Source organism: Botrytis byssoidea, assembly GCF_014898295.1.
Source record: "Botrytis byssoidea strain MUCL 94 chromosome Unknown BBYS_004, whole genome shotgun sequence".
Classification (NCBI taxonomy): Eukaryota; Fungi; Ascomycota; class Leotiomycetes; order Helotiales; family Sclerotiniaceae; genus Botrytis; species Botrytis byssoidea.
In genome coordinates this window covers 906014-925126 of record NW_024065845.1, presented here as the reverse complement: position 1 = coordinate 925126, position 19113 = coordinate 906014, and the positions used below count along the sequence as shown (strand labels likewise).

At 42.2% G+C, this 19113-nt stretch overlaps 5 protein-coding genes across 5 annotated transcripts; 3 read left to right on the top strand and 2 right to left on the bottom strand.

The window, feature by feature from the left end:
- Positions 1 to 4039: 4039 nt before the first annotated feature.
- On the top strand, positions 4040 to 5722 carry EAE97_002376 (uncharacterized protein; the record flags this gene model as incomplete). The annotated part of the gene is made up of 1 exon (XM_038872887.1): positions 4040 to 5722. One exon carries the CDS (start codon positions 4040 to 4042, stop codon positions 5720 to 5722), a length of 1683 nt encoding a protein of 560 aa, XP_038736093.1.
- A 2163-nt stretch (positions 5723 to 7885) lies between these two features.
- Positions 7886 to 9161, bottom strand: EAE97_002375 (uncharacterized protein; the record flags this gene model as incomplete). The annotated part of the gene is made up of 3 exons (XM_038872886.1): positions 7886 to 7942; positions 8031 to 8594; positions 8775 to 9161. 3 exons carry the CDS (start codon positions 9159 to 9161, stop codon positions 7886 to 7888), a joined length of 1008 nt encoding a protein of 335 aa, XP_038736092.1.
- A 1414-nt stretch (positions 9162 to 10575) lies between these two features.
- EAE97_002374 (uncharacterized protein) lies at positions 10576 to 12255 on the top strand. Its single transcript, XM_038872885.1, has 4 exons — positions 10576 to 10852; positions 10910 to 10980; positions 11125 to 11259; positions 11386 to 12255. Exons 2-4 carry the CDS (start codon positions 10933 to 10935, stop codon positions 11782 to 11784), a joined length of 582 nt encoding a protein of 193 aa, XP_038736091.1. The 5' UTR covers positions 10576 to 10852; positions 10910 to 10932; the 3' UTR covers positions 11785 to 12255.
- Positions 12256 to 13105: 850 nt separating this feature from the next.
- On the top strand, positions 13106 to 15096 carry EAE97_002373 (uncharacterized protein; the record flags this gene model as incomplete). The annotated part of the gene is made up of 4 exons (XM_038872884.1): positions 13106 to 13158; positions 13307 to 13608; positions 13726 to 14742; positions 14804 to 15096. The coding sequence occupies 4 exons, from the start codon at positions 13106 to 13108 to the stop codon at positions 15094 to 15096; spliced, it is 1665 nt and encodes a 554-aa protein (XP_038736090.1).
- Positions 15097 to 18789: 3693 nt separating this feature from the next.
- EAE97_002372 (uncharacterized protein) lies at positions 18790 to 19113 on the bottom strand (the record flags this gene model as incomplete). The annotated part of the gene is made up of 1 exon (XM_038872883.1): positions 18790 to 19113. One exon carries the CDS (start codon positions 19111 to 19113, stop codon positions 18790 to 18792), a length of 324 nt encoding a protein of 107 aa, XP_038736089.1.

The following is a 19113-nucleotide window of genomic DNA, read 5'->3' as shown; positions in this document are numbered from 1 at the left end:
CAATGCTTGAATCGAGATGATACTCTGGACATGATGAACTTTTCCATGTACAAGGTCCTATAATATCCTCATTCTGTAAATATATCTGAATCCAGCTAACATCCTCCATTCTGGGTCGATGAAATGAGACGTCATAAGTGGCAATACTAGTATCGCGGAAATAGCAAGTGGCTTCGATAGCTGCATGTACCCGCAATGAAAACAAACTACCTATTGTAATGTGTGGCAGTACGTTGAACGAAAGACTGGTTTTGCAAAATAAGAAAAATAAAAAGAATGATATTTAACTGGGAATAAATAGCCAAATCCAAGCAGCATACACTCTAAACTCAGTGCATACTGTATTCCAAGCTTCGCAAAATTTGACTTGGTGAGGCTACAACCCGTTACCGTGGCTTGGAGTCTTAGACTAATATAACGTTATTCGTTGATTTCACGCTCGATTTATTCGGACATTGTGGATGATTTGATCTTAAGTCTACGATATTGCAAATATGATTTCGATGAGAGTTCAGAACATACACTCGCTGAGAGGACCCGTACGTAATGTTAATGTCTAGTGAAAGAACACGAGAGGTGTCGTCGAAAAAAAAAGGTGGCGAGTAATCACGACACCGGAAATAAATAGCGAAGGTCCAGCACGGCCAACAATACTAATTATCCCATGGAAATAAGAAGCGAAAGTATAAAACAAAACTGCATTCAACATCGAAAGCAGTAATAAATGGCGAAGATATGCAACAAAAAGATATTTTTCTCTTTGATAAATTGGTGAATTGCGGCTGAAGCAATATAAGATGACGGGTTCTAATCAATCATGATTTCAGCTGAAAGTCGTATGAGAGAAAAAGTATTCATCTCAGTATTAAAGATCAACAGATCGATAGATGTCGATAGATGAACAAGTGAAAGCATAGAATAAGGATAAAAAACCTAATCAAATCCTTCGATGTCTTCCCCTCCTCATCTACCGGACCAGACCAAAGTCTGAGCGTAATAATCATAACCGCCGCAACTCTGTACGGCGGTAGGGACCAAGTTTCGAACACTGCTCATTTTCGTGGACATTTCAAGACATATCACCCGAACGCATAAGCCAGTTTGAGGCCTTTCGAATCCGCAGTGATCGTCGAGCAGCTGAGATTCGCAATCAATCTGCCAAGAACGTAAGAGTGATGATTGGGATAAGGAATCGGAAGGATTTCAAAGACACGGGCGAACTGAGGATTGAGATGCAGAAAAGGAAGGAACGAAGACAATATACATGTACGCGCAAAACAAAACGGACTTGTGTCACGATCATTCGATCACGTGTACGACACGTTTATTGAAATGTAACCCTGGGGCTCAAAAGCCAAAGATAGTTCAATAATTGATCCTTGATCAATATTCCCAAGATAAAAAAACTAAACTAAAGTTCTTCAACGATCCGCATAAACAGTGTCCACATTGTTCTCCGCTCATGAGTTTCCCAGTGTATTTTTAATTTTCGTAGCCGCCCGGAGGAAAATGAAGTGGACTCTCTCACAAATTAAAGTTGCCGAGCGGAGAAAAGATACAAGCAATTGTAGATTACGCACGCACGTGATCCACTCTCTCTATTGAAGTTCTAATCATCGGATAAAAGTCCCGAAGTCAAACGAAACAACACAGCCAACCAATCAATCATTCCTAATCAAGCAAACGAAACCCCCACGAAACGCCTGTCGTTCGCGTTCCCTCGTTCAGCCCTTCAAGGGTACGAGAATGAACGATAATCAATCCTACGACCGTTATCGTGAACCCGCTCTATCTATCTTGGACCTTGGTGCAGTCTAAGCGCTTTAGGTCTTTCCGAACTCCAGAATTCCATTTTTAGATAGTTCAGGCGAGCTATCCGAGAAGAAATATTACCTGATCGTACAAATTTAGTCATGGGAAATATTAAATCCCATAATGGCATTTCGAACAGTACATACTGTCTCGACCTCTGGTCTTGAAAAATACGAGACGTCTCAATTTGGAGTATGAAGAAAGCTAATCTTAGGTAGACCTGTTCTTGAGGCCGAAGCTTAAAGGCATGAATTTCAATCTGACAATTATCGTTTCGTTTTATGGGTTGTCATCATCGGAGTCTAATGAGCTCCTACCTTCCTCTGGACTTGGGGGTGCTGTTCGTCTGATAAAATATATGACGGTATCATACCAGTGATTATCAGATATGGATCATAGATTTCTCCATCCGATCTCTCTTCCATGTATCCTGCTTCTCTGGACTGTACAGTTAACAATGAGTCAGAGTTTTCCTTCCTGAAACTGTGAAACGTAGATCATGAAACAAGATGAACATGTTGACTAATTCTCGGAATGATACATCGCATCGCTCCCATCAAAATTCCAAGATATAAAAATTGAATGATATCCAATAATCCAACCCAATCTATCAAGATCCAATTGATTCGTCTACAACCCATGTACAGCCATACCATGCATACCTAGGCAGGTATGCGGCGCGTCGAGAGAAAAGGCAGGGATGATTCGGAGATCATTCGCTTATTGGCGTGTGCTCCTTTACCAATGATCTTCAAGAAGAGGTTACGTCGTCAACACGACCCTGACACGTAACCGCCAGTCTCCATTTCTTCAAACCCGATTCTGGATTAACGTGACATTTCTTTACTTTGAGAAGTCTCATTTGAATAAAGCATAATGCTACTCGGGCGCTTGGTGGTCGGCTGTGCAAATTTGTTAGCAAAAGCGTCTGCCGGTCGCGGTACTTGAATAGTATGATCGAAATTGGGAATAGTTTCAATTAGTACTCCACAACTGAGTTGAACTATTGCTTATTGAAAAAACCTCTTCCGATTCACCGAAGTTTGATGGGTCGACAATTTGGCCAGTCGTATGCCGCAAAAGCTAAAAAATAGTTTCATTAAGCAAGCGCTGGTTAACGAATAAGGCGACAAATTATTCTTAGGTAGATCTTCAAGTAGTAGTACCTAATGAAATTATCGTTCAATGCCGTTGCCGTTGTTTTGTACGAGTACCTGTACCCTACCTATACTCAATGTTGTGCAATGTTGACTTGTTGATTTTGGTAACGCGAGCGCTTGCAGAAATTTCGCGATGTTGCACGCGACGTCGTGGTTTTTGGTGTTCAGGGTACCTCGGGTACGTACCTAGGTACATGGTATCCGAAAATGTAATCACCCGAACGCGTCTTTTTGCTTACTTCACAATCAGCGCCTCTATTTTGATTCGGTTTGTGATAATCGATTTTTATTGGATTATTTCTTGATTTCTCAGTAAGAACTATCAAATTCCCATGTACAACACCATCTCCCCGGATCCACTATCCCAAAAATTGGCGTTCATGGGTAAGGTTGATAGTCTAAAAATGAGTCATTTTAACATTGCATTACATTACATTAGTGCTTCACATACTGAACCTAATTGAGATTATATTTATCCGGCGGCTGCTGAAGAACGAACCATATGGCCTTATCTGCTTGACCAAGAAACAGTATCATATCCACTTTGTATATTTTCAGTCTCGTCTAACTACTTTTCTCCGCGTTTTGGATTATTTAGATCTTTTTCTTGATACCCCTGTCCGGACGTCAAGTCAATCCATGAAGTGATCTGGGTATTGGATACTACCCTTCTACTCAATTTCAACGAGGATAAGTACTGGTGGCCATCACCTCATATCTCTTTTTTAGTTATTCAGTCTCATCTCATACTCTTTCTTTCGTTCTTCATTCATTCGCATTAGACATCTTTTCTGTCATCAAATTTTTTAGAAGAGCTGTGCTCATCGTCATATCATCATATCATACCTTTTAATATTCTTCGGTTGATCTTGAAGCAATCAAAAATATCTGGAGCCGGCTCCTTCATCAGAACTTTAATATAGTGTTTTCGTCATAGACACTGACCACCTACCGCTCACCACCACTCTACTCATATTTTTGCGTAAGTCAAGCACCTGACATTGCTAACAGATTTATACTACAATGACATTGATTAACATTTTTATGTATACAGTCCGGTAGCAGACATGTCATTTGATTATTCTTCATTTTCATTTGAGCCAACTACTCCACCACAGTTCACATTTGAGGAGCCTTTAATTAGTGCTCCTTTCAGACTTGGTCATTCTCGATCAGGTTCGCAAGTGTCAATCTATTCTCGAGATTCATCTCCATCCGATTCTATAAGCATCTCGAGTACCCAAATGACTACTCCGGCTAGATCACCAATTAGACAACATGGCCCACTTCTCCTACCCAAGATTCGTCCACAAGATCAGGAGATCAATGCTTCGCCTTCAACTGGATTGAGAGTAACCAAAACATCAAAAAAGAATGTCGCTAGTCGTGCATCCAAACCTACTCATAATAGGAGCTACACGAATCCCGAGACAATCGTATTTAACTCTGATATATTCCCCTCGAACACTCGTCCAATGTCCACTCTTTGCTCACCAATGTACGCTGTCCAATCGGTTGAAAGTCAGCAACACAGACGTTCCTCAAGCTCCAGTCTTGATGGTCAAACACTCGGCAAATATGGATTCCCAACGTATCGTCAAATGCCAGACTACATACAATCTCCAAATATGGCAGTCATGGAATCATACTCGCCACAACCACATGAGCGATACCCAACTCCTGCACGTGAGCCATCTCCCCTTGCTCAAATGAGCAGCATAGACGACATTCATCCCATCCTTCTCTCCGATAATTCAACATCCAACCTCGCCACCTACCTCACCTCTCCCAACCCCGCTCCAGCTTTAGTCCGTCAACTCAACATCCATGTCCGCGACACAAACGCCAAGCATTTCTGGTGGGACATCCGACAAATCCGACCCTGGACCTCCTTCAACACCACCACCATTTCCTCCATCCCCGATTTTCACCATCTACTCAACCTCGGAATCGCATCCAACAGTTTCCAACAACCCTCCCGCGCATGCAACAATCCCGAGAACGAACACGAATTGCAAAACATCTACACCCAATTCTACGCTACAAAACTCAACAACGCACTTTCCATCTCCCAAGGAACCCGTCATCTCATGATGCGCGCCTCATCAGCCATGGGACAGAAATCCGGCGATCCATCGTTCATCTCCAACTACACCGACGACAACTCGCAACTGATCTATGGACGAGGACTCGGTCGCGTCGTCGGACTAGTCAAATCCTTCGACCGCTGGAACACCGGTATGCGGGTCGAGGGCAACCATCGCAAGGTGGAGTATCTCCGGGGCCTCGCGCATCTGCACAAATGCATGCGCGAACACGGGTGTCGCTATGGATTTATCATGACGGAAATAGAACTTGTGGTGGTACGCAACGGAAGTGAATCGGTACCGCATTTTGGATATCTCGAAGTGCAGACGATTCAACTGGCTGCGCATTCTGGTTCTGTGTCTGCCTTTTCCGAGATGGAGAATGGTGTCGAGGAGGATAAGTTGGAGAATATGACGGCGTTGATGGCGTTGTGGTATTTACATATGCTTGCACGAGATGAGAGGTTGCCGGGTCAGATGACTTGGAAGACGGAGATTGGAGCGCCGGCTGAGGGGACTAGGAGGAAGATTTTGCCAAAGGATGATTGGATTCCCGAACCGCAGTTGGCGGAGAAGAGAGAGGCGAAGAGGGGGCGTGGCTGGGTTTGGCCGGAGGAGGGGGTAGGGAGGAAGGAGTTGGGAAAGAGGGGTGTGAGGTATTAGGTTGATGGTGGTGATGGAACAGAAGGAAGGAATGAGATGGAATGGAGATGAGGGAAGGTAAAGGGAAGAAAACAAAATAGAAAACCGCAGGTCGGTTTACGAATGCATTGCGGAGTTGGGAAATGGAATATGGATTGGAGCTGCAACTAGCAAAGGATGCATCTTGGGGTCCTCTAATGGATGGGTATTCAGGTGGCATAGTGAATAATCAGGAGTGTTGATAATGAATGGCATTTTGCGCTTCTGATAACTTTATCTTGTTACTGCATTTCGACTCGTAGATCTTTCCGCGTGCGTGTGAGTCGTCTCTTGTTCTGAGAATAGTATACTGTTTTTGTGATATTGTAGTTAAAGTTGACAACTACCTAGGCATTCAAACTCCTGAACTGAGAAGTAGAGATGCCGCACAGATAGCTCTAAGCGAGCACTAACCTCATTACAATCGCACACTCCGAGTCTAAGCATGATTTGAGGTGTCCCCCGAAGGCTACAGCGTGTTGTGTACGGACAAGTTTCCAGGTGCGATAGATCTATCCAGATTCCTAGGATTTTGCAACTTGTTTAATAAGGAATGAACATCCTCTGATTTCTAGTCCATCCAAAACATCCCCCAAAAATAAAAAAAATTGTTCAGAATGATTAGCTGTCTCTGTATCTTGGTGAGTCTAAACTTCTAGTATTTTTCACACAAATCCCTACAAATCGTCATTCTCCACATTGAAAAATCCAGTACGCCAGACAAAAGTTAACTATAATCCTCACAGTTTACATACTCCTCCGCGATCTCCACTCCATCAACGCATCTCCACTTCTATACCCCCTTTCAGATTCTACCATCACAACCACCATCACAACCACAACCACACATCTCTCCGCCTCCAACTCAATCACAACACCCGCCACAAAAACCAAAACCCAACATGCCTGTTCCGAACTCTTCGCTCTAGCCCGCTGTTTCGTAACCACATATTCAACCACCACGCCATTCACATGGCCAGCCGTCGGTACACCCACAAAACCCCGGGCTGCAAGACCTAAATATACATCAATTCAGGATCTTCCACTCGCTCCCGGTACTTCTGGCTCCTGTGAAAGATACACACGGCATTTTGAGGGCAAGTCAAGTAATATGAACTTATGTGGATTTCTTGGATATTTCTACGGGAGTAAGTTTTGTTTTTTTTCTCGTGGTACCCACGTTATAATGGATTCGTATTTTCACCACTTTGGTGGTTTTGCTTTTTCACCCTGCTGATATTGTAATATGTATATGCATGTATATCTTACTGACGATATCTTTCGGGATAAACAGTCGACGTGTATGATTTCACCGCGTGGAATCCTTCACTCATATTGGATCCGGAGAATGTGAGTTCGTGTGTGCTTGCTCCAGGGTATCGCTATTGTGTTAGGGAAAGCACTGCTCAATTCAATAGCACTGCTAGCACTTCTTAGATGCCTAGGTTGGGAGATCACGGAGTGTTGCAATTGCAATCAGTCAATTCTGAGACTCTCGCTTGATGGTTTGAACGGTGGTAAACTTGATACGCGAGCTGCGAATATTCAAGATATATCGTTGACGTTCTGAAATGCAGTGAGAAGTAAACATTATGAGAGCACTCTCATCTTTGAGGGTATAGGGTGTCCGCCGGTCTCTAATATTTGGTCTACCAAAGCTGCTACGAGTACTAGCATAACATTTGCTGTACTAATGTAGCTTGTTTCTTTGACAACTGATACGATAGCGGTTGCAAAGTAGTGGACTTTTGTTAAAATGAACTATCTCCGATAACGCAGTTGATTTTGAAGGAGGAAATCGGCACACTAATTTCCACGAAAGAAACCATGTATCTAATCTCCCTTTGGCCAACAGAAAACTATCTAATTAAAATTTCATAACAGCGAACAGTCTTGTAAATCATCTCAATCTCTACACCCGAAACCATAAGAAAAGATTAAATAAAACAAATGAACTTTCGACTGGGCTATATTTTAGCACACCTTCTGATATGATAGAGAGGATAACTTGCCATCATATAGACTATCTCTGTTCAAAATCACATCACTTCACAAGTTGTCGAATCGAAAGATATTCACAAGAGACACATAAAATCGTGATTGCAGATTAGAATAGAAATTCAAATACGCATGGTTCATGTTGACTTATACTGATGGCGGCTCTGTACCTGGACGATACGCTGGATATGGCGCTCCGGTGTCCTAGATATCATGTTAGTGGATCACAAGCCCTAAGATTGTGACGAGTACTAGTGATCTGAAGGTAGGGACATCTGGAAGGAGCACAAACCATTGGTTCTGCAGGACCTGTTTTGGTGTTAAGATATCGAGTTTCCCAATTCTCATTTTTCGACACGAAAGAGTAATACAACCAGTCGAAAACTTTAGGAAGAGGAATCGTAATGTAACCTGGGAAATCAGATGTATCTTTGTTTTTGTGATCAGGATCTACAGCTCGTAGAGAAAGTGTGGATTCCCATGGATCTAAATTTCCAGGACTTTCAGCCTTGAAGAGAGTTTTGGTAGATATGATATTGTTGTCAAGAACTGCCTCGTCCACCACCAGAAAGCAATCCGTTGCTCTCCCGCTAGGAATTTCACCATTTTCTCTCATCGCTTTGAATCGCTCTCTTAATATATCCAGGCCCGCGCCATCTAGTTCTGGATCAAAAACAAGAAAAGATTTCTGTGTCGTGACTAGGGTGTTTGCTTTACTCCAACAGTCACGCAGCACAGTAGCTGTAGTCATCCGGTAGATACCTTTGAAGGTGTGCCACTTCTCATCTGTACTTTCACGATAATCTGTCCGGAAAACAACAAATCCCCAGTGAGGGAGGTTTGCATCAATCAATTCCTGCACTCATTTAGGTCGGCCAGCTTTTCTTCGCGCGGCCCAGGCGGCACGCATTTCCTGTTTTTTCTGCTCGCACCGTTGCTCCCTAGCCGGCTCATCTAGCCGTCTCAATTCATCCCATCGTATGTTGGTGAGGCGATGAATCGCGTTGTCATAAGGATTACTTAAGAAAATATTTACTTTTCTGACAAGCTGCTGTTCTTCTTCTACGAGATCCATAGACCATAGAAGATCCCTCTTTCCACTGTGTAAGTCACCCGAAGTCTTCGTAACGCCGAACAAAATGATGTCGGCCTCTTCTCGAGTAAGGGTAACGTGACTGGCCGCCACTTTATCCTTCAGCTCTGCCATAGTCAGGCCAACCTTCTCCACACAAAGTCTATCTTCTTCGTCTGGTGGTGGAAGCCCATGTAGTTGATTTTTCTCAGCATGAGTGACTAGTGTGGGGTCTGTTAACAATGCAACACGCTCGTATAGTGCTCTTTCCTCAGGTGACATTCGAATGGTTACAGATGTTCTGAAAATTAGGATTTGGGGCAACTTGGATGATGCAGAGTCCGTCGACATCTTGAGCTTTCAAGTCAAGGTAAAATGAAAATAGTATGTATAACAGAGAAAGCGTTTCCGAAGATAGTGCTTCAAAAGATCCCTATAAAAGGGGGACTGGAGCCGTTACCAGCACTATCGCTCACCCTTAACCCGACGCTTCTCACTATATCCATGTAAATCATAAGACAGCTCATTTACGAATACCTATGCGAGAATAGTATCCAACCATATAATCAGACAATCCAACTGTTGGCCCCATATTCCTTACATAATGCACAGATTGTAGATTACAGAAAATAAGCAGACATAGGCAGAACTGTATTGTATATGCGACAGTTGCCCCTTTCTAAACTTTGTATGCGAGGAAATTGAAAAATTGAGATTCTCTGTAGTGATTGACAAGTGTGAGATTTGATGATTGATGATTTTCGCCTAGGGCCTAGGGTTGAGTCGATAATGCTACGCATACTGTGAGGTTTCTGTGTGGAATAAAAGATGTAGAATTAGAATGGTGCCAAGGGCCAAGATATTGGCCCAGGATTAGCTAATCTAAGCTAAGCTAATTTAGTAACTACACGTGATAAAAGTATAACACATACGCATAGAATTGGATGTATGATAGACCAATATCTTAACATGTGATCTGGCTCGATGAAATGATTCGTTGTATGTCTGAGATGCTTCTCGATCCTGATGTTATGATTTGAATTCGAGCCAAGTAGAATCAAGAAAACCCGAAACAATTGAACTGCCTTTCAGCAAATCAAACTGATCAAAATGTCCCATTCACGTCGCCATCACAACCAGCAAATAATGTTGCACATCAGAAACTAATGTAACCCTCGGATGGACTTCGGCTCAAACTCTCAAGTCTCACATCACCAGGGGGTGCACAGACTCACGGGACAACGTGACAGGAAAGCACAATTTCACACTCAAATTTATCAACTTCAAAACTCAATCAAAATTCCAAATTTCATTTAATATCATTCAGATTAAGATATATGATTTATAAACATAAGATTTATATAATACATAAAGATTGAATCTTAGAAATGAATATTGAATTTAAAAATCAAATAGTACGTTTTCTTACCAAATTTTTTGGTGGGATATTATATAATCGATTGTATAAACTTGAAATTTGTTTTTTTTTGAAATAAAACTTTCACTATATAAAATTCTTATACTTGAGAATAATAATTCTTAATTTCAAAGTCAAATATCAATTTTTTGAATTTTAATTGAATTATCAAAACAGCTCTTTTTGGTGTGAAATTGTGCTTTTTCTCTTAAGTGTCCCGTGAGTCTGTGCACCCACTGGTGCATCACACAGATTGGATGAGTAAGCTCACTCACATGACCTTGAAAATATTGTGTTGCACATCTAGAATTGAGGACCTGGAGGGTAATTATGTATGTTATGTATCCATGTATCACTCAAACAATCGAGATATTTACCTAGTAATCGTCTCATCAATCAATACCTAGGTAGGTACTATTAGGCATTTTATAGCGGGGTTACCTAGCTATGAGGATTGTCAGCATGGGATAAGATTAGATGAGCAGGTACGATGTGAGAATTTTTGGGATTGGGTTTGTGAGGTGATCAATACTAACTAATACTACCTTCGGTATACCTTGGGATTTCTCTTCGATTGATTCAACAACATCATTGTCTATATTCTATTCGTTTACTAAAAAGCTTTGTGATTCTTGATTCTTGATTCTTGATCACTGGGTTCGCATGCTGATTTTGAGATAAGGAATACAAGTGAGGATTCAGAAGATGGAGGAAGTAAGTACCAGTCATCCATTGGTTTGGATTGATTGTGAGGTATGTTGTGTATTTCTTCACTGTTGCTCCTCGAATGTTCATCGGTCTATCAAATGATATATCAAGACCAATTTCCTCATTGGATGAGAATTCGACGGATATAATGTCCTCAAGCTTGCAAGCTAACAATGGCATATCATATAGATGACAGGACTGGATGTTGAAAACGATGTCATTATTGAAATTTCATGTGTCATTACGAATGGAAATTTGGAGGTGATGGATGAGAAGGGGTGGAATGCTGTGATTCATCAGGAGCAAGAGACGATGGATAAAATGGTTTGTGCCTCTTTTATTTCTTCGAATCCGAATTTGCAAGCTTGCATATATCTTTTTCCCTGACCACATCTTCGTTTTGGTTCAATGAAGGCCTCGCATCCATACTTACAATCTCTCAACCTATAGGACGAATGGTGTACCACAACCCACGCCTCTACTGGCCTAACCTCCGAAGCTCTCTCCTCCACCACTACTCCCACCGAAGCTGCCGAGTCTCTCCTGGCATACATCAAATCATGGGTTCCCGAACCCGGTCGCGCATTACTCGCTGGAAATAGTGTTCATGCCGATAAAGCATTTTTGAGTAAAGGACCTTATAAACAAATAATCGAGCATCTACATTATCGAATCTTGGACGTGAGCAGTATCAAGGAAGCTGCCAAGCGTTGGTGCGATTTAAGACTCTTGGTTGATCAACCAAAGAAACAGGGAAAACATCGAGGGAGAGAAGATATTCTGGAGAGTATTGAGGAGGCAAGATATTGGAAGGAGAGGGTTTTTCAACAAGTACCTGTTGCGAAGTGAGGATTTGGTAGAGTTAGTTTTTATATGCTGAATTTCTGATTTCGTTAGGCATGAATGAAGATGAACAGATGCTTTCGTGGCATTGATGAGTGGGATGATCATGTTGATACTTTGTTGTGAGTACCTATATTTGTGCAGATTGATACCCCCAACGAAGAGAATGGAGGGCTGCATTGCTACGTTATGGGAATGGCAGATTGTCGAAGTTAGGTACTGGATCATCAGTATCAAGAATACGACTTTAGCTAGTAGACAATACTGCCAATTTTTCTTCATAGCTCCCTTCTTATCGTATGATATGCATGTGGTGTTGAAGGGAACTGGTTGCATACCATGGCCACCTGCAACGGCAACCTTATATGGAAAACCACCCGATAATCTTCAATTGGGACAGTGGCATAATTACATATATCAGGATTTGTCATGGAAGCTTAAGAGACGTCGGAGTTGTATGGTTAGGTATTGAATTTTGGATGAGAAGATTCGAAGCTGCATGGTGTAACAGTACATTTTCAATCTCATACAATCTAACCAGAACGAGATGAGTTCCTAGCAATTAAGACTAAGCTCAAGGGGCTGTCCGATACCTAGGTACGTAGTAGTCTCGCAGTCTATGATATGAGGCTTAAAGCTATTTCGCATTTGGATAAGAATACTTGCTATGATCATTTTGGTAACTATTGAATGGGATTTATAACTATTAACTAGATAAGTTAATTACATCAAATTATATCTACCAATAATTACATAATATCTGATAAATCACTCCATCACCTTTCTACGATAGCTATGAGAGAGAGAATCATAAAATCATGATGAATCAGGATATTGACGACGTCAGGAATGAGAATAGGCTAATGTCGAATATGTATGTATGTATTGTGTTGTATGGCAATATCAAAAAATACGTAGTTCCTCTACCAGTAGTTAGCTATAATGTGTATGTGTGTGTATGTGTGTGTATGTGTGTGTATGTGTGTGTATGTGTATGAGGTAATCCATCCCTCCATTCATGATTTGAGATCTTCACCCCTCATCCCATTACATTACGAAGAGTGGGGTTCTCTTCTCAAATGCAATCATAATAGAGTATGCATCCCTACCCAGCAACTTGCAAGTTCTCTCTCAACGAATGCCCCACCAAACGAACCACCAAACGAACTTCTCCACCTAGCTGCGCTGCTAATATCAACACCGCTGGTTGAGCTTGTCTTGTTGGCATCAAAAACTGCTTTGCCCCCTTTTTGATTCTCATACGTTACATTTACTTTTTTCTTTCTGAATCTTATACTTTTATTCGGAATTATATCACTTCGAAATCATGAGTGTCAAGACAGTTTCTTTGAAACCTTTTACTGATCAGAAGCCTGGAACGTAAGTTGTGTGTTTGGGGAGCTGGAACCCCACCTCATGTCTCCTGTCTTGTCTTGGTTTGAATGGTCTATTTGGTTGATGGGGACTGGAATGTTGATTATTATCGAATGCTATTTCAGTCCAGTCTGCTAACATTCTGACTACACAGTTCTGGTCTCCGTAAAAAGGTCGTTGTTTTCCAACAAGAGCACTACAGCGAGTCCTTCGTGACCTCCATTCTCCTCTCTATCCCCGAAGGTGTCAAGGACAGTTTCCTCGTCATTGGTGGTGATGGACGATACTGGAACCCGGAAGTTGTGCAATTGATTGCAAAGATCGGTGCCGCATACGGTGTCAAGAAGTTGTTGATTGGTCAAAATGGTATCTTGAGTACCCCCGCTGCGTCGCATATTATCAGAAAGAGAAAGGCGACTGGTGGTATCTTGTTGACTGCTAGTCATAATGCTGGAGGTATGTTTTAGTCTGGTTTTTCCTAATTTGGGGGTTGGGATGATCAGGTCGATTGAATTCGAGTGATATTGTAGAGGGACCAAAAAGATCATGGCTAATATTTTGATTGATGAATAGGTCCAAAGAACGATTTCGGTATCAAATACAACCTCGCAAATGGTGGACCAGCTCCAGAATCAGTTACAAACAAGATCTTTGAAGCTTCGAAAACTCTTACCGAATATAAGATTGCCGATATCCCAGAGGTCGACATTGCTACAATTGGTACAAAAACATACGGTTCATTGGAGGTCGAGATTATTGATTCATGTGCCGATTATGTTGAGATGTTGAAGGATATCTTTGATTTCCCTCTCATTAAGAAATTCTTCGAATCACACACCGATTTCAAGGTTCTTTTCGATGCCCTCTCCGGTGTCACTGGTCCTTACGGAAAGGCTATCTTCGAGACTGAATTAGGTCTTCCAAGCTCTAGCACCCAAAACTGTATTCCTTCACCAGATTTCAATGGAGGTCACCCAGATCCTAACTTGACCTACGCTCACTCACTTGTTGAGGCTGTTGATAAGGGAAAGATTCACTTCGGTGCTGCTAGTGATGGAGATGGAGATCGTAACATGATTTACGGAGCTAATGCATTCGTCTCCCCTGGTGACAGTCTTGCAATTATTGCTCACTATGCACAAACTATCCCATACTTCAAGAAACAAGGTGTCTACGGTCTTGCCCGCAGTATGCCAACATCTGGAGCTGTCGATCTTGTTGCTAAAGCACAAGGTCTTAACTGCTACGAAGTTCCTACCGGATGGAAATTCTTCTGTGCTTTGTTCGATGCTGATAAACTTTCCATCTGTGGTGAGGAATCTTTCGGTACTGGATCAAACCATATCCGTGAGAAGGATGGTCTTTGGGCTGTCGTTGCTTGGTTGAACATTATCGCCGCTATTGGTGAGAAGGATCCAAGTGTTACTCCAAGTATTGCCAAGATTCAACATGATTTTTGGACTATTTATGGACGTACTTTCTTCACTAGATATGATTATGAGGATGTTAGCAGTGAGGGTGCTGCGAAGGTTGTTAAGGATTTGAATGCCAAGATTGAGGATTCTTCATTCATTGGCAGTAAGATTGGTGGTAAGTTTTTTCTGTCAGTTTTTCGATATCATGACAAAGTAACTCACAAATTTCCTCACAGACCGTACAGTTTCTGACGCTGGTGACTTCTCCTACACTGATCTCGATGGCAGCGTTTCCCCCAACCAAGGTCTTTACGTTAAATTCTCTGATGGATCCCGAATCGTTGTTCGTCTCAGTGGTACCGGTTCTTCGGGTGCTACTATCAGATTGTATATTGAGAAGCATACAGATGATAAGAGTACCTATGGTCAAGATGCTCAAGTATTCTTGAAGGACAATGTAGACTTCGCTGTGGAGTTGTTGAAGTTTAAGGAGTATATCGGTAGAACCGAGCCAGATGTTAAGACTTAAGTTGGTCTAAAGGACATGTGGGGTTGAAAATAGAAGAATTAGTTGTGAAAAGTAGTTTTAGCGTTGCAAGCATGCAAATACGATATCAATACAATGTTGTTCATTATGAAGTTCTATTGGAGATTTTATTTTTTTGGTTGAGAATAAATGTGAAAGCAAGGGGAGTTTGAATTGTTTCATTGGTATTGGGGATCTTGGAATATGAGATCTGGGATGATCGGTGAGTGGGTGTGTGTAGATGGGGTGACGTCTGGGTGCTTTGAGGAAACGAAATAGTATGTCATACCTAATAGCTGAGTAGTTGATATGACGATATCTCGAAAAGAAGAGAAAAAAAGGGGCAGAGAAAAGATATGATTGAAAATGATACCGAGGAATAGAATTGCAGGGATTGTGAAGATTTGGGATCACCATATACTGGGATAGGGCGCATAGAAGTGAGTAGGAGATGAGAGGTGAGATGGGGGGGGGTGGAGGGATGAGGGATGAGGGATTAGGGATTATGGATCGATAAGGAATTGGGTATTGGAATTTATGAGAGAATAGTGTAGAGTGTTGAAAGGGGGAGAATGAGAGATATGATGGGAGAGATGGGGGGTATGAAGATGATAAAAGGAGTAATTTGAAGAGGGTGTGTTGAGGGAGGAAGGAGGGGGGGGGGGAGGGGAGAGGAGAAGAAGAGAGGAGAGGAGAAGAGGAGAGGAGAAGAGGAGGAAGAAGGTAAAGGAAGTGAGGGAGTGTGGGTAGCAAGAGTGTGGGAAAGGTGATGAGAGGGAGGGAGTAGAGATTCGAAGGGAAGAGAGTGGAATGGATATAGAGGAAGGGAATGGTGGTTTTGGAGGGAGAGAGGGGGAGGGGAGAAGGGAGAAGGGAGAAGGGGCATGTGGGATGGGATGGGATGGATTGAGGAAGTTGAATATTTAGGTAGGTGGATGATTTGGTTATGTGGAGATGGGATGGGATGAATGGATGGGTGGATTGGATTGGATTGGATTGGATTGAATTGGATGGGATGTTGGTGGCGGCGGTGATGAGTGTATGAAGAGAGAAGAAAGGAGGGATGGAAATAAGGAAAGGATAGAAATAGAAATAGAGAAAGAGGTGGAGGGAGAGAGAAGGGAAATAGAGATAGATAAAAAGGGAGGGATATTGTAGGTGAGATGAAGATGAGAAAATGGAGATGAGGATGAAAGATTGGTATAATGAGATAATAGATATGAGATGAGATGGGTATGGTTGGTTGGTTGGTTTGTATGGTTACTTGGATAGTGGTTATGATTGTGGTTACAACTCTATGGAAAGGGAAGGGAAAATATCTATAGATTTGAGAATGGGTGAGATGATATGAGAAGATTTTGTGTGTTTTCTCGCTCAGAGGGTATTGTATGGATGTAGGGGTGGAGATGATGAAGTTGAGATATGAGGTAGAATGAGAGGTGAGGTGAGACGAGATGAGGGATAGGATAGGGGATAGAGATGAGATGAGACGAACAAAAGAACTTGGAAGAAGGCAATACGAATAAATCCACACAGGTACTTCCAATATCACATCACAACGAGGTTTCACGGGATCACAAAAGATATTCATGGAGCTTGGTTTTTTTTTTTTTTTTTTTGGTTCTGATGAAGGTTAGAACTGCTCTATTTCTCCGATGTCTCTTCCATGTCATCTTTCCCTCATTCCCCTCAGCACCAATCCGACCTTTTCTTCTCCCTTCCGAGCAACTCCCTTCCGAGCAACCCCCAACAACGAGCTTGCTGCCGCTCCCGAGGTCTTCATAATGATCTTTCCCCCAGATTAGATTTCGCCATCCAACCCAGCTATATCCATTCCGAGATTCCCATTCTTGCCTAGCACAGGGAAGAACCCCTCAAAATGCTCGTTGACCAACATTGGCCTGTCCACCTGAAGATTGATATCGCTGGTGGTGTATTCACGCCAGATAGTACGAACCTCATTAAGAGTATGGGAAAGGAAGAGTGGATATGAGTATTAGGTCTGATCTCGAATATGCAAATCTGCTAGCAAACAGGTGGAGAGACGAGATCTATCGATCAATTGGATGTATGAATATGGAAAGGCTGAAGACTTTCCTTCCAATTGGTCTTGATTAGTGCTGAGAGATCGTGAAGCGCTGTGTATAAAAGGAAAAGTTCTAACTTTGAATGTGTTCTGCAAAGCCTTTAATGCTTTTTCTGGGACGTGAACTCGTTGCATATCATCGCTAGCTTCAAGAAATGGAGAGACGACGATTTGAAATTTATGTGTAACGGGAGAGTCTTTTCTTCTGTAAACCCTGACAATGTGGATCGACAAAAGAGGCGAGATCCGCGAAGCAAATGCTGTCTACGTTGAAAAATATACCAGACACTTTTTTATCGATTGTCCAGCATTATACATTTCAATCGAATGGTAATTTGGAAGTAGGATCACCACAGGCTCGTTGCAAAGAAATTGGTTTCTGGTTTAGATTCTAAGAATCACTACTCACAACATCCTTTTGATCTATCTCTCCAGCACTTTTCCCATTGCATGATCACCTCGTTTCACACTCATTCCGCCACTTCCTTCTCTGAAAATTTTGGCATTTTTCGATGAAGGCTCGAATCTTAGTGTACAACGAAGACTGAAAATCTAGCCATCGTATTCGAGTGATCAAGCTAAAATCTAGTGTTCTCCCCCCACTTATGCTCTTTGGCCTTGAGCTCAGATGTCAAGTAATATATGAGCATCTGCATAAAGCCTGATTTTCGAGAAAGTCGTCGATTAATTAGTATTTATCTCCAACGGAGCGAGGGATTGAAGAAGAATTTCGTAATGCAGGAGGAGCTTCTCGGGGAAGCAATGAGAGGTGATTTCTCGCTACGAGCGGGGTGTCGTAATGCGAGACCCTTGGTGCTATGATTGTTAAGGCAGAACATTCGTCGTTTAATGTATGTCTCCTAAATAGATGCACGTCTAGACTTGAAATGTCTATCTGCCTCCTCCACTCTTCTTTCCCCCTCTACCCTGCTTTCCGGAACGACCCCTCTTCCCAACTCGACATCCTGGACGACCTCTACTGGCCTTCCAAATGCCATCTAAAAGAAAAGCATCCCCAAGGTTTGAACAAGTACAAAGAATCCAGATGTTTTCATACCCGGATAAATAATTGTTACTACCCAACACATCGCTTCATAACCAAACGCCAAAAAGGCCTATGCAACCCTCTTTTGGTATTCCATCCACATTAACGCCGCAAAAGTCTCCATCATTCTCTCGTTTGTAGGAACTCTTGCAGCCATGTTTGTGTATGAAAACCATTGTGCTTTTAATGGATCCTGGGTTTATTGTTTGCCTTCTGGAAATTAGCTCCAAAAGGAAAACCAAGCAAGCCCATCCATTCCCTTTTGAATTCAGATTATTCTGATATAGGTAGTGAAGAGGAAGAGATTGATAATCTCATTGCTAGAGATGTCTTTGAATTTGTCAAGTACAATCCCCTCGTACATACTGGAAGATTGTTCAATTCACGTCTTGTGAACGAACTTAAAGGACGTACGACAGAATCCCCATACGAAAAATCCCGTCTAGTCATACAAGCGTACAATGATTCAGGTAAAGAGTCAATTTTGACTCAAGCACCTACAATACAGAGATATTGTACAATGCGGCAAATGCAGCGGCGGTGGACAATCAAAATCCTGTTCTTCTTATCGGTGAACAGGCCCTTTCCCAGTATTGTCATAATAATCTTCAACTCGCTCTTCTGGCAATGCCGGGAAACGACGTCGCGTACGTTCTCGGGAGGAGATGGATTTCGGAATACCGTTCTCCGAGAGAACAAATTCCTCAAATGCAACTACTGATGGCGAGATAATCGTCGATAACTTTGCGACCAATTTCTGTAAAGCTTTATGCAAGTACGTTAAGCGGTCAACATCAGGATCCTCTCTCATCTCCTTGACACGAATAAAAGCCCTTTCGGCTTGCCCGGATTCTCTTCGAGTACCCTCAGAAGACACGTTGTCAGACAT